Below are 15,326 nucleotides of genomic sequence, written 5' to 3' on the forward strand. Positions count from 1 at the left end.
CGTTTCTTTGGCTTGTAAATATGTGAGGAAAGAGTTAATTTACCGCTTCAGCGCGCTCCTCTCTCGTCCCGTGCACGAGCGCGCGCGCGCAGAGGGTCGTGAACGCGCTCCGGTGCTGATGTGATCCGCCCAGTTTCAGCTCCGCCGCTGTTTCAGATAAGCCACAATGTAAGTATAAAATTATCTGTACATTTGGTTTTGTAACACGTTAATGTTAAAGGATTGTTGTAATTCACTGAGTCTGAATGAGGAATTTTGCGATGAATGCATAAAAGTTTTTTACTGCATTTGCCTTAGGCTATGATGGAGTAATGTGGACTTGATAAGATGAATATTAATGTTTTTTATATAGATTTTTCACATCGCTAAAATTTGCATTTAGAACAAATAAATGTTTAATGACAGGGATGTTGTTGATCGATGAAGGTGTTTCGGGTTTAAGTTTCCCCGCAGTGCGGCAAGAAGAAACTTTCAAGTGTGTGTGTGTGTGTGTGTGTGTGTGTGTGAACCAGGGCCAGCTGAAAGTTTCTATTCTTGGCTTTTCTCAGGGACACTATATGATACAGCAGAATTTTCTCTCTTTCTCTCACAATTCAGTTTTCAATTTTAAAGTGTTTCAATTCGTTTAATTATTAACAATGAATACATTTTAGCGTTTCTTAATTATTTAGTTGAAAATGTTAATGAACTTTCTAGAAAGTATTTTTTATGAGTCTGGACAAAAAAAAAAAAAAATGCTTTTGTTAATCATAATTATGAGGTGAAAGGTCAAAATGACTCGAGTCATAACTGACAGAAAGTCATAATTATATCTCATAATTGTCTTCAATATTGAACCTTTTCACAATATTCTAATTTTCTGAGATACTGAATTTGGGATTTTCCTTAGTTGTCAGTTATAATCATCAAAATTAAAAGAAATAAACATTTGAAATATATCAGTCTGTGTGTAATGAATGAATATAATATACAAGTTTCACTTTTTGAATGGAATTAATGAAATAAATCAACTTTTTGATGATATTCTAATTATATGAGCAGCACCTGTAAAGCAACAAATGACATGACTGCAGCGCAGAATATGCTAACATAGTTATCTTTATAGTTATCATTCGTGGTGTGAATGGGCCTTAATACTGATACCTCACTGGATGGCCAAGTTCACATGTGTTTTGTGTATTTTTAAAATACAAAATACTGTATTTGTATTTAAATACATTTTCATGTATTTATGCCCATCTCTGCCTATAGGCCTCTTTTCTTAAACTGTCAAATATTACCCAGAATGCATTGTTTTTATGACATGTCACTGTTTCAATGGAAAACAGTATTTTACTGTGTAAATTTGTTTTGTTATTTTTTTCAAACTCACTCAAATCCTTACGCTTGCCCATTTTTCCTGCTTCTAACACATCAACTTTGAGGACAAAATGTTCACTTGCTGCCTAATATATCCTAACAGATCAGTGTTATTCAGTGCTCATAATGTTGTCTGATCGGTGTGTGTGTGTATGACAGAATATGTGTGTGTTTCCAGGAGTCTGTACGGTTTGGCGCTGCTGTCGCTGCTGTCGCTGGAGTCACTGGCCGTCAGCAGCGTCGGGTCAGATATTTCACATCATTATTAACCCCTCTGTGGACGGCAGCGGTACATTAACCTGTGTTTGTGTCTCTCGCAGCCCCAGTAACTCGTCCAGCAGTTTCTGCACCGAGTCTAAAGAGTGTCTTCAGTTTGATCTGATCTGCAGGACACATGAGTACGAGGTCAGACGCTCTGATCCGTTACACTATGAATTCAAGCGTGAGCTGAATCTGAACTCGTGTGTTCGTGCAGGTGCGTCACTACTCGTCCTCGCGCTGGGTCTCTACGGATGCTGAGGCATATTTCCTCGGCGTTGGCGCCGCCATGGCCTTCAGACGCCTCTATCATTACATATCTGGAGCCAATGAAGAGGGTTTGTGAGCGCGTTCATATCATAAACGTGCTGACAGACAAGGACGGCAGCGACTGACACAGCTCTGTGTGTGTGTAGGTGTGAAGTTTGAGATGACGGCTCCGGTGCTAGTCGAAGTTCCAGAGGAAGTGAAGATGTGGGAACCGGCGATCTACACGCTCAGCTTCCTGCTGCCGTCAGCCTATCAGGAGCGTCCGCCCACTCCCACCAATGACAAGGTGACTCACTCTACACTGCAGAGTCCGGCCCCCCTCTGGGTGTAATGGGTGGAGCTAGAAGGTCTGACCACACCCTAACCCCACCCACAACTCCACCCATTAGATCCACAGAGGTCAAGCTCCACCCATGATGTCCAGACCAGGGGAGCTGGGCGTCATTTGGCTCTGCAGCACTTCGGACCATGTGCTCATCTGTAGCGACATGGTTATTTTCCACTGCAATAGAGTACCTCAGGGATGACGTGTTTTTGTAGGCAAAACCCGGAAGCGAGTTAGCATTTTAGGACTTCCGGTTCCATCGCCCCGAAGTCAATGGGTTTTTTTAATGGGTTTTTGCTAAATCACCTGAAATAAGGTCTGTGGTTAACAAAGCCTCTAAATATTTTCACGTTTTGATCTATGACATAAAACACACCAGTTATAACCCGCTTGAGATTTTTTTTAAACCTTTATTGTGTCTTAAAAACGGTGGTTGCTAACAAGTTGCTAAAAGGGACTACTTCCTTTGGCGGGGACTTTAGACGTCATCATGACAAACAGGACATTTGGACAGCATTTCTCATGAAAAAGCGGATAAGTATTCATACACAACGCAGATCATAATCAGCGTGTTTTTAAATAAAGTTGTTTTCTAAATAAAGTTTGAGGAAGCTTGGTGGTGCTGACGTTGATCCGCGACCATGGTGTGCTGTAGTCCGTTTATAGCCTACTGTTAGCTTTTTACATCTGACCACTTTATTTAGGCTTCAAAATGTATAAATGTTGTGTTAACTTGTAAAGATTATCTTGATAGACAAAATGTGTAAGTGTCATAACCCTTTGTTAAACACAGAGCTTATTTTTTTTTAGATTTTCCAAAAGTCTATGGGAAAAATGCATAGGCTTTCGATCGAGGGAACCCGTGCGCCGCTAACTTCCGGGTTGGCCTACAAAAACACGTCATCCCTGAGGTACTCTATATTACAATAAAACATTTAATTAAATACCACTGATTTCTAGTTGTATTGGTGGCATTTAGAACTGATTAGTTTGTTCAAATGAACTCAGCCAACTTGTTTTGTGCCTTTTATTTATATTTTAGTATTTATATTAATATTTACTATTTTATGTTAGTATTTACTGTAATATTTTAAATATTTTTATTTTAATATTTGTTAGTATTTTTGATTATTTATAATAATATCTAAAATATTTATGTTAGTACTTATTTTAATATCTTTAATATTTGTATTTTATTAAAAAAATTATGTTAACATTTTTATTTTAGTATTTATATTCATATTTAATATTTTCATGTTAGTACTTATTTTAATATCTACAATATTTTTTAATTTAATATTTGTAAAAAAAATTTTATTTAATATGTATAATAAGATTTAATATATTTATGTTAGTATTTATTTTAATGTTCAAAAATATTTATATTTTTGAACATTAAAATAAAATATAAAAAAATAAAATATAAAAATATTTATATTTTAATATTTGTTAATTATATATATTAAATATATATTTAATATTTTATTATAATTTTATTTGAATATTTATTAATATTTTTAATTTAGTATTACTGTTAGTATTTATTTCAATGTTTAAAGTACTTTTATTTTAATATGTAAAATATTTGTATTTTATTAATTGAAGAATATTTTAATATTTATTAACATTTTATTTTAGTATTTATGTTAATATTTGTAACTTAGTATTTATAACAATAATGAATATATTTGTTAGTATTTATTTTAATGTTTAAAATATTTTTATTTTGATATGTGACATATTTGTATCTTATTATTTAAAAATATTCATTGTATTTTAGTATTTATATTAATGTTTAATATATTTATGTTGTTTATTTTAATGTTAAAAAAAATTTTATATTAATATTAATTTTATATATTTATATTTATTTTAATATTTTATATTAATATGTAATATTTTTAATTTGAAACATTTTTAAATATGTGTATAATATGAAATGTGTGTGTCAGCATGATTTGAGATCTTCCAGAGCATCTTGAGCTTCAGTATGAGCGTCACATGATCAGTGACACTTATTTCATTACATTTGATTAATCACATAGAAATTAAGCAAAACCTGAAAGACTTTTTGATTGTTTACATTATTTTAATCCTAAAACATTATTTCTACTTTTAAACATTAGTTTCCAATAAAAAGCAGCAGATTTTCGTCGTGCTCTCAGGCGTTTGTATGTCATGTGACAGTGATGCGTTCAGTGAGGTCATCAGTGTGTGCTGTTTGTTTCAGCTGTATTTCACGGACATGCCCGACATGGACGTGTACGTGAGGAGTTACGGCGGCTGGATGCTGTCGATCACGTCTCGACTCCACGCACACCTGCTGAACAGAGCGCTGACCAGAGCCGGCGCGCGCTACAACCACACACACCACTACGCCGTGGGCTACGACAGGTACACACACACACACACACACCTCTAATAAGACAAGCGTCATTATTCAGTTGGAGTTTTATTCTCATGTGATAGTGTCAGTGACGTCAAATCAATAATATTACTGAATATAAGTCTTTTAAAAGTGTTTTTCTTTTTTTTCCTAGACAGCAACATACTGTCAGTCCAGATCCGGCCCACATCTGGCCCGCGTGGAAGCCACATGTACCAGATCTGGGCCAACACTATGTTGCTGTCTGGATATTTATTAAAATTTTTGACATATTAACCTACATGTTGCTATTTAATTTAACTCTGTGTGTGTGTGTGTGTCAGTCCTCTGAAGTTGTTGAACAGGCATAATGAGGTGTGGTACGTGGCTGAAGGAGAGCCAGTCTGCGGATCAGACCCGACCGACGCACCCTAAACAGGTGACACAAACACACTTAGTGTGAAACTCCAGCCGGATGTGTCTCAATACTCTAACTGAATGTCCTTCTGTTACTCTCACAGGAAGCAGATGACCGTTCTCCGTATGAACGTGAGAGTTTGTGACAGATCTAGTGCGAATGTCACTGACCCTGCAGTAATCTGCTTCAGCGCAGTAACTCAGATGTGTGTGTGCTCATAATAAACTTCAACTGACTGCTCGTGTTTGTCTCCTTTTATTGGTCTGTAAAAATATTAATTGACTCAAGAATGTGATCAAAGAAACGCTCAGAGTGGTTTGAGGGTTTGAGTTTATTGACGCGGACAGAAAACACACATCAGATTGTGATTGGTTGAGCGTCGATGACATCACTCGGACCGCGATGACCCTCCAGAGGACTTTATTTCTGCAAAAGACCAAACAGAGACAAACGTAAAATTACATCAGCGTTGTGAATATGATGTCATTCAGCAGTAACTTTCAACACATTTATATGATATTTTCATGCACGAATGATCCAGATCTGATGTAAACAGATGATGATGGACAGATCGTACCTCAGCTGCTGCATCTGCTATAGCTCCGCCCACTGCATCCACTGCATCTGCTGCTGCCCCGCCCACTGATATCACTGCGTCAGCTATCGGTCCGCACACTGACACTTCTGGAGTCGCGCTGGAGCTGCTGGACTGCAGGTCAGAGGCGATGAGGGCGGCGATTCCACCGACGGGGCCTCAAACCAGTGACAGAACAAGGAAATGAGCCAACACTCATGATATCATGATAATCGCTACATTTTTTATCGCGGTATTGAATTGAACTTTGAACTTTTAAATGCAATAAAACAATACACAAAGTAAACAACTTTTAAGATTGAAGTGCAAATGAAAACAAATCTTTAAGTTTTCTTCATCTCAATTACGACTTTAATTCGAATTTTTGCCAAAATACGACTGAAATTGTAGAAAATTGACAATTTATAATTGACAAAAGTCAATTTTTACTTTTCATCTCATAATTATGATTTAGCATGTCCAAATTTGTATTCATTTATTTTTTGTCAATTTCGACTGTTGAAGTCATAATTTTGACAGTACAGTAGTCAACATTCGAAGTGGATCACAGTTCATCAAAGTTGTCCTAAGAAGAAGGTTTTGGGATAACTTTGATGAAAGGTTTTGATCCTGCTATATATTCTATTTCAAACTTTTACACACAATTATGACTTGTGTGTAAAACTATTCATCTCATGATTATGACTTAGTATGTCATAATTTTGACTTTTTTTAAAATTATGACATTTTAAGTAAGAATTTCAAAGTTTTTTGTCATTCAAAATTTTCATCTCATAATTATGACTAAGTCAGAATTTCTTTGTCAGAACTTTTTCAGAACTTTTTGTCCATTTTAACTTGGTCAAAATTTCGACCTTTTAAGTCAATATTTTGACATGAAAATTATGACTTAAAAATTATGACTTTCAAAAGAATTCCAATTTCCAATTTTAATTCCAACTTTTCATCTTATAATTTTGACTTTTTAATGTCATTATTTCGACTTATGTCAATGACTTGTCATAATTTTGAAGTTTTTTTTGTCAAATTTCAACTAATAATTATGACATAGTATGTCATAATTTGACTTTTTAAGTCATTTAAGTTCTTTATCATGATTTCCACTTTTCATCTCATAATTATGATTTAGTGTCATAATTTTGATTTTTTTTGTCAATTCCGACTGTCATAATTTTGATGTAATATATTCAATTACAAATTTTTAATTTTTTATAATAATTAACTTTTTAAGTCAGAATATTGACATTTTTTGTCATAATTGCAACTTTTCATCTCATAATTATGACTTAGTATGTCAGAATTTTGACTTAATTCAGAATTTAACTTATATCATAATTTCAACTTCTCATCTTATAATTATGACTTTGTATGTCATCATTTTGACTTTTTAATCTCATAATTTTGATTTATAATTGACTTTTTAAGTCGTTATTTCGACTTTTTATGTCAATGACTTGTCATAATTACTTGTCATAAATCTCATAATTATGCCTTAGTATATCATAATTTTGACTTAAGTAATTACATTTTTTTGTCAAAATTCCTATTACTTAGTATGTCATAACTTTGACTTTTTGTTATTTTCAGCTTGGTATATCATAGCTTCGACTTAAGTCATTTAAGTTTTTTGTCATAATTCCAACATCTCATCTCATCTCATAATTATGACTTAGTATGTCATAATTTCCGTAACGTTGCTCACCTGCAGGGGCCGACTTGACCATGGGTGCGATAACGGTGATGCCGCTGAACTCTCCGGCGCCCTCCAGCAGAGCTTTATAGGTGCTGATCTCGTGCTCCAGCTGCACTTTGGTGCTCAGCAGCAGCTGGTAGTCGCGGCTCTGCTGCATCGCGCTCTCGCGCACCGACGTCAGCTCTCCCTCCAGACTGCCGGCCAGCTGACTCAGAGAGAAGATCTGAGCCTGATACTGAGCCTGAACCTCCACCAGACGCTGCTCCACATTCGCTTTCTGCATTGGCACAAGCAGCAGCATTTAAACTCACAGCTGGTGTCATGGCACGCTGAGCACAGTCCATTACTGTACACTAGACTACAGTGTGATACTTTAATAATCACACAGATCCTTTGAATGATACTACTGTATGTTTGTAGCGTAAAAGTTAAATTGATCAAATATACAGTGAAATATTATTACAATTTAAATCAGCTGTTTTCTATGTGAATATATTGTAAAATATAATTTATTTCTGTGATCAAAGCTGAATTTTCAGCATCATTACTCCAGTCTTCAGTGTCACATGATCCTTCAGAAACCGTTCTCCAAGAAAAATGTTTAAATTTTGAACATTCAGAAACAACATTTTCATAACTTAAAAGGAACGTATGAAAATTATCTCTAAAACATATTTTTGTAAGCTGTGAAGGCAGTGCTGTTGAATGTTAGTTTCACAAACAAATGATAAAATTTTAACTATATATTACACTAACTATTTTAACTATAATGTAATATTTTATTAAATATGTAAGTAATAATTTCAATTTAGTACGTCAATTTTAACTTTGTATGTCAATTTTAACTTGTTATAATTTTGACAGTATATTTAAATTTCATCTTTTTAAGTCAATATTCCAACTTTTAAGTTAAATTTTAAGTTAAAGACTTTTTAAGTTTAAGTTAATTTCCAAAGCATGTCTGAATTTCGACTTGTCAATTTTGACAAATTTGACATTTTATGTCATTTCGACTTTTTAAGTTACAATTTTGAGTATGTCTGAATTTCAACTTGTGATGTCAATTTTTTCAAATTCATAATTTCGGCAGTATGTCAATTTAAACTTTTTAAGTCAGAATTTCGACGTTTTATGTCAATTTCCACTTTCTAAGTCATATTGTGACAATGTCAATTGCAAATTTTAAGTCAATTTCGATTTATCATGTCAGAATTTCGACTTAAAAGGAATGTAACGAACATGTTGTTGAACATTTTTTAAATTTTCTTACAAATAAAATAATTTAAATTTTTTGTCTTCATTTCATGTCTTAATTTTGATTTAGTATGTCACTAGGTTTTGAGTGTTTCACAAGCAAACGTTTGAACTATTAAAATGTGTCTACATTGCAGCATATTCTGATAAAGTTGAACATGTTAACACACATAACATTAACTGGGGGTGTGTGTGTGTGTGTGTGTGTGTGTGTGTGTGTGTGTGTGTGTGACGCGTCTGCACCTCCATCAGCACAGAGTCCAGCTGCGTCTGCAGGCTCAGGCTCTGTTTGCGGTTTTCTGTGATTTCCGAGCTGCCGCTGACGGCCGTCTCTGTGAACGCAGCCGCCTCCACCTGCTTCTTCTCCACCTGAACCACAGCATCAGCGTCAGTAAAACACGCCGGAGCTCCACGTGAGCGTCTCACCTCACTGCGTTTGTACCTGTTTGGTGTACCAGCTCTCAAGCTCTCTGCGGTTCCTCTCGATGACCATCTCGTACTCCGAGCGGATCTCGGCCAGCACTCGGGACAGATCCGTGCTCTCGATCTCCTTAATATCCACCGTCACGGTGCCGGCCATGTGTCCGCGCAGGGAGATCATCTCCTGAACCCGAGGGCAAAGGTCACAGCACTCAGTCAGTTGATTTCACTTTACACATCCACAGAACTAGACAAATGCTGGTTAGTGCATTAAATTGTGTTTGCGCTGAAGCGTGTCCTCACCTCATGGTGAAGGCTTTTGAGAGCGGTGCAGTCCTTGTTCAGAACCGTGAGCTCCTGCTGTAACATAGTGTTGGTGGATTCGTACTCTTTCTTCAGGGTCTTCAGACCTGCGATGTCACTCTCCACAGACTGACGCATGGCCAACTCCGTCTCGAACCTGCACGACACGGTCAAATGATAATAAACCTGAGCTTATAGTAGCTTATAATAAACAGAAGGTTATCATCCAATGATGTGGAAACTAATAATGTTATCATCTGTTGGAGTGGATATAGTTATCGTTATCTTTATAGTTATTGCTCTTGGTGTGAACGGACCTTCACCTGTGTTTTACACTCACTGAAAACAGTTTTGAATGCGGCTCATCCAGTCAGAAACTAAATTGAGCAGCTGATGCTGCACAAACTCAAACTTACTTCATTCTGAAATCATCTGCGGCCAGTTTGGCATTGTCCACGGCTAAAGAGATGCGCGTGTGCTCCTGAATGAGAAACAGAAGCTGGAGGAGAGAATGAGAAGATAATGATCAGCACCTTATTTTAACACTATTTTATCACTATTTGCTATTGTTTTACTGTATATTTCTTTGTATTGCCATTACTTTCTGTTGCTATAGTTCTTTGGCAATATTGTGTGTAAGCCAACAATGTATTTTTAAAACTGAAATTGAAAGAAGTGCATGCTGAGCACCTTCTCTCGCAGCGGCTTTATCTGGATCTCGTAGGGCTCCAGGTTGAAGCTGCTCTGGACTCGATTGGCAGTGAACGCGCGGAGTTTCTCGTTGAGCTCATGGTTCGTGGTCTCCAGGCGCTTGACCTTCTCCAGGTAGGACGCGAGACGATCATTCAGAACCTGAAGCAGCTGTTTCTCATTGATAATGTTGGACACGGCTTCAGAGAAAGAACCCGAGCCCGCCCTGAAACTCGCCCTGACAGAACCTCCACCTGCGCCCGAGATAGCGCCTCCAACCGTCCTCAAACCACCCGAGAGAGAACCTCCACCAATCCCAAATCCAGACCCTAAACCTGCCCCAAAACCAGACCCAAAGCCCAACCCAGCGCTAGATCCGAAGCCCAACCCAGTGCTGTATCCAAAGCCCAACCCAGCGCTGGATCCAAAGCCCAACCCGGTGCCGCCCTGCAGGCCCCCGGCCAACTGACTTCCGAAGCTGGAGAAAGTAACAGGAGCCAGTGAGTGGCTGCTGGTTGTGGAGTGAGACCTGCTGGAGAAGCGCTGAGCTCTGGAGAACGACATGTCAACGGTGAAGAGACGCGAGACCGTGATGATGTCAACAGAGGTGCCGGTGTGCAGTGCAGGACGGTGGTGAAGCCCGTGGTTTATATCTGCTCTTCATGTGCGCCACTCCCTCAGTCACGGGCCCCTGGGGACAGAACGGTTTCCAGAAATAATGACATGCAAATGTTAAAAGAGCTCTTTGATGAGGGACCATGAGAAAAGTGAGGAAACTTCTCTGAGGAAGAGCTGAATTCATGTGTGCTCATCTAGGCCTGTTACAGTTAGACACACAAAAACTACACAACAAAACTGTGCAAGAAAACACAGCAGATCCAGTGAAGTCACACTCACTGCCGCAGTGGCACACATTTCATTGATTTTTGAAAAGCTAAAAGACAAAACTTCCATTGCAACTAAATTTAAAGTGCGCTTACATCTACCACGATGTGCGGCAACATTTCGCAGGTGAAATCTAGTCATGTTAATAGGAATCCTGGTCTCCGTGTTTGGGACTTTCACGTGAGGATGAAAAAGTTTCCTAATTCCCAGCGTTCACCAACAGACATCTGCTTGTTTTGAAAGTGACATCGCTACGCTACTGACAATCAACCTAAAATTAAACTTTATTTTTTATCTTTTTTTCAACACTGAATCTAATAATACACATATTCTAAGCAGAAGATGGACGCATGTTTTTTTCAGTTCTGTTACCAAAACTAATGTGCCATTTAAAAAGCATATTTAAAAGCATGTCAATTAATTCCTCTGTTTTCCCCTCAAGAAAATGTTTATTTAAAAAAAAAAAAAAGAAAAAAAAGGTTGGTTATTTGTTCAAATAATTGGTATTTGTGACTAAAGAAATCACTATATATAAAGGCATGGTGTATTTTAATTAAAAAAGAAAAAAACAAAACAAAACAAAAAAACACAAAGCCATTTTTTCACTTTAAAGAAGACCTCAATTTTATAATAATTATAATTTAATTTATTAAAGGGAACCCCTGGTGTTAAGACTTGTATGGCTTAATATAATGTAAATGATGTCTCTTACTGAAATATGTAGTAGAAAATATTTTAAAAATTCACAACATATTTGGACCGATTTGGACAATGGGGGGGCGCCATTTTGTTTAGGTGCACAGCGCGTTCTATGTCGATGACGTCAAATGGTTGCACTGGTGAGCTACCCTGCTGCTGTTTTTACACAACTCGGAATATAATATACGATGCCACATTGTGCAGCTTTTGGTTGTAATTTTCAGTCGATGGACAACAAGAGAAGTGATGTAAGTCTTTACTGTTTTACTAGCAATAAGAGGAGAAAAGAATGGGAAGTTGTGAAGAATGTGGACGAATAAAACTTCCTAACTGCATCTTTGTTCTCTTCACTTTAGCCCTGATGACTTTAAGGCTATTCATCTGTATGTTTTGGGGCAACGGTAATCTAGTAACGCATACAGGTCTTAATATCCACGGGGTTCCTTTTTAAACCCGATCAGCCTTTTCAATTTGAGCCAGAGCGCAACATTAGTGAGAATGAAAACATCGAAGACGTGCAGTGTCTCTGTTCATCTACTGTTGTATGATTGACATATTAAAATCGTCTGATCACCTGAATGCATACACACAGTTAAACATGCTGAGAAGATGCTACTGTTTTATGCAATCACAGATATCTACACGCGAGCTTTGAGGCCGTCTGTCTCAATCGAGATGTGTTAAAGGCTGCCCTCGTCAGTCTCCACGACAGGCGTGGCATTTGGTTAAAGCACACACTTATATCCATCGGCAACTGTAAGCTCTTTCAGCTGTGGTCTACTGAAAGCCTCAAAGTCATCAGGGCTAAAGTGAAGAGAACAAAGACGCAGATCTTTAGGAAGTTTTATTCGTCCACATTCTTCACAACTTCCCATTCTTTTCTCCTCTTATTGGTAGTAAAGCAGTAAACACTTACATCGCTTCTCTTGTGGCTCATCGATTGAAAATTACAACCAAAAGCTGCACAATGTGGCATCGTATATTGTATTTCCAGTTGTGTTGCGGTAAAAACAGCAGCAGGGTAATACAAGTAGCTCACCAGTGCAACCATTTGACGTCATCGACTGTGCACCATTGTCCAAATCGGTCCAAAATATGTCATGGATTTTTTAAATAACGTAAATCTTTCATGGGTTTTCTACTACATATTTCAGTAAGAGACATCATTTACATTATATTAAGCCATACAAGTCTTAACACCAGGGGTTCCCTTTAAACATGTTGATGGACCAAACAAAACTGATAAAAATGGTGGTTTAACTATTTATTTAAAAAAACAAAAAAGTAACAGGAATGAACACTGGGTAACAGGAATGAACACTGGGTAACAGGAATGAACAATGGGTAACAGGGATGAACACTTGGTAACAGGAATGAACACTTGGCAATAGGAATGAACACTGGGTAACAGGGATGAACACTTGGCAATAGGAAAGAACACTTGGCAATAGGAATGAACACTGGGTAACAGGGATGAACACTGGGTAACAGGAATGAACACTTGGTAACAGGAATGAACACTGGGTAACAGGAATGAACACTTGGTAACAGGAATGAACACTTGGCAATAGGAATGAACACTGGGTAACAGAATGAACACTTGGTAACAGGAATGAACACTTGGCAATAGGAATGAACACTGGGTAACAGGGATGAACACTTGGTAACAGGAATGAACACTGGGTAACAGGAATGAACACTTGGCAATAGGAAAGAACACTTGGCAATAGGAATGAACACTGGGTAACAGGGATGAACACTGGGTAACAGGAATGAACACTTGGTAACAGGAATGAACACTTGGTAACAGGAATGAACACTGGGTAACAGGAATGAACACTTGGCAATAGGAAAGAACACTTGGCAATAGGAATGAACACTGGGTAACAGGGATGAACACTGGGTAACAGGAATGAACACTTGGTAACAGGAATGAACACTGGGTAACAGGAATGAACACTTGGTAACAGGAATGAACACTTGGCAATAGGAATGAACACTGGGTAACAGGGATGAACACTTGGTAACAGGAATGAACACTGGGTAACAGGAATGAACACTTGGTAACAGGAATGAACACTGGGTAACAGGAATGAACACTTGGTAACAGGAATGAACACTTGGTAACAGGAATGAACACTTGGCAATAGGAATGAACACTGGGTAACAAAATGAACACTTGGTAATAGGAATGAACACTGGGTAACAGAATGAACACTTGGTAACAGGAATGAACACTTGGCAATAGGAATGAACACTGGGTAACAGGGATGAACACTTGGTAACAGGAATGAACACTGGGTAACAGGGATGAACACTTGGTAACAGGAATGAACACTGGGTAACAGGAATGGACACTTGGTAACAGGAATGAACACTGGGTAACGGGAATGAACACTGGGTAACAGGAATGAACACTTGGTAACAGGAATGAACACTGGGTAACAGGGATGAACACTTGGTAACAGGAATGAACACTTGGCAATAGGAATGAACACTGGGTAACAGGGATGAACACTTGGTAACAGGAATGAACACTGGGTAACGGGAATGAACACTGGGTAACAGGAATGAACACTTGGTAACAGGAATGAACACTGGGTAACAGGGATGAACACTTGGTAACAGGAATGAACACTTGGCAATAGGAATGAACACTGGGTAACAGGAATGAACACTTGGTAACAGGAATGAACACTTGGTAACAGGAATGAACACTGGGTAACACTCCTTACCTTGCAGCATGCCATGGGTGGGTGTTTCTGGCACCTGCATAGTATAGGTTCTCTCCATTTTCTACAAAAGATAAGACACAGGCAAAATGTTTAAGTCACTTCGTGGTGGACTGGCTCCCTGCAAGTATGGTATTCACACTGTAAAACTAACCCTAAAAATCTACAATTTAAGTAATTTCAACTGTAAAACTCATGATACAGGTGAATAGTATTATATCAACTAATATTCACACTATTAAATCAACAAAACAGAGGACTTTGCCACATGGCGTACATGCTAATAGCATGAGGACACTGAGCAAGTAGTGCCTTAATATTTTTAAATAACATCTAACAATTAATTTAGGTAACAGGACAGTACGTTGAGACTGACCTTCTCAGTCATAGTTACAATTTCATCAAATATACAGAAAATAAAATGAGAGGACTTACTTTCGATCTTCTCATGGCCTGCATAAGATCCAGATGATGCAACTTCCTGTTGAAAATGTGTCTTGTGGAATGTTTCAAGTTTTTTAGAGGGGTCAATGTGTGAACGTAACAGGACTGAGTGAAAACCTGGGGACAGGACTAAAATGTGTATTTTATATAACATATTATGGATTTCTTGTGGAAAAAAAATAAAAATAAAGCACAGATGGTATCACACAACAACGTAAAAAAATAAGATTTCTGAAAGAATTTAATGATTATATTTCATGATAGAGTTTAGGTTTAGATAGCAGGGACATGTAACAAATGCTTCTTTTCATTTTTTTTTTTTTTTGAGTTAGTTTTCATATATATTTATACATACAATGTCCTGGGGACAGAAACGTCACCCATTGGGTGGAATGGACTCACAAAGCCTCGAGCACAAACGCTGGAGGTTCTTCTGTCTCACCTGTTCTCACCTGTCTTCATGATCTGCTCATTAAACAGGCAAATTAATCATCGCTGTGAGGATTAAACAAAACTATGTAAATGCAAAGTGTGTGTGAACCGCGTCTGTCAGGATTCTCATCAGCATTGAGTACAAATAATATATATATATATATATACACACCTTTGTTGTCAG

The 15,326-nt window shown here is 37.6% G+C and overlaps 3 protein-coding genes across 3 annotated transcripts; 1 reads left to right on the forward strand and 2 right to left on the reverse strand.

Moving 5' to 3' along the window:
• Positions 1 to 30: 30 nt before the first annotated feature.
• Positions 31 to 5,235, forward strand: soul5l (heme-binding protein soul5, like). The gene is made up of 8 exons (XM_051904896.1): positions 31 to 168; positions 1,538 to 1,603; positions 1,680 to 1,764; positions 1,835 to 1,955; positions 2,034 to 2,173; positions 4,443 to 4,606; positions 4,922 to 5,016; positions 5,099 to 5,235. Coding segments are annotated over exons 1-7 (669 nt in total). The 5' UTR covers positions 31 to 166; the 3' UTR covers positions 5,013 to 5,016; positions 5,099 to 5,235.
• A 72-nt stretch (positions 5,236 to 5,307) lies between these two features.
• Positions 5,308 to 14,506, reverse strand: wu:fk65c09 (keratin, type I cytoskeletal 47 kDa). Its single transcript, XM_051904471.1, has 9 exons — positions 14,270 to 14,506; positions 9,951 to 10,641; positions 9,677 to 9,759; positions 9,261 to 9,417; positions 8,980 to 9,141; positions 8,781 to 8,906; positions 7,293 to 7,560; positions 5,573 to 5,748; positions 5,308 to 5,421 (listed from the first exon to the last, which is right to left on the reverse strand). Exons 2-9 carry the CDS (start codon positions 10,512 to 10,514, stop codon positions 5,416 to 5,418), a joined length of 1,542 nt encoding a protein of 513 aa, XP_051760431.1. The 5' UTR covers positions 10,515 to 10,641; positions 14,270 to 14,506; the 3' UTR covers positions 5,308 to 5,415.
• Positions 12,746 to 15,207, reverse strand: LOC127518097 (uncharacterized). The gene is made up of 2 exons (XM_051904447.1): positions 14,702 to 15,207; positions 12,746 to 14,330 (listed from the first exon to the last, which is right to left on the reverse strand). The coding sequence occupies exons 1-2, from the start codon at positions 14,723 to 14,725 to the stop codon at positions 12,795 to 12,797; spliced, it is 1,560 nt and encodes a 519-aa protein (XP_051760407.1). The 5' UTR covers positions 14,726 to 15,207; the 3' UTR covers positions 12,746 to 12,794.
• Between the last annotated feature and the right edge of the window lie 119 nt (positions 15,208 to 15,326).

The sequence above is a fragment of the Ctenopharyngodon idella genome, chromosome 1, assembly GCF_019924925.1.
Source record: "Ctenopharyngodon idella isolate HZGC_01 chromosome 1, HZGC01, whole genome shotgun sequence".
Lineage (NCBI taxonomy): Eukaryota > Metazoa > Chordata > Actinopteri > Cypriniformes > Xenocyprididae > Ctenopharyngodon > Ctenopharyngodon idella.

Coding starts and splice junctions, on each gene's coding strand:
- soul5l (XM_051904896.1), top strand. Junction 1,604..1,679: donor CTGGCCGTCAGCAGCGTCGG/GTCAGATATTTC, acceptor TGTCTCTCGCAG/CCCCAGTAACTCGTCCAGCA. Junction 1,956..2,033: donor ATCTGGAGCCAATGAAGAGG/GTTTGTGAGCGC, acceptor GTGTGTGTGTAG/GTGTGAAGTTTGAGATGACG.
- LOC127518097 (XM_051904447.1), bottom strand. CDS start 14,725: ATGCAGGCCATGAGAAGATCGAAA. Junction 14,331..14,701: donor AGGCCATGAGAAGATCGAAA/GTAAGTCCTCTC, acceptor TATCTTTTGTAG/AAAATGGAGAGAACCTATAC.
- wu:fk65c09 (XM_051904471.1), bottom strand. CDS start 10,514: ATGTCGTTCTCCAGAGCTCAGCGCTTCTCCAGCAGGTCTCACTCCACA. Junction 9,418..9,676: donor GCAGATGATTTCAGAATGAA/GTAAGTTTGAGT, acceptor CGTGTCGTGCAG/GTTCGAGACGGAGTTGGCCA. Junction 7,561..8,780: donor TGGACTCTGTGCTGATGGAG/GTGCAGACGCGT, acceptor GTGCCAATGCAG/AAAGCGAATGTGGAGCAGCG.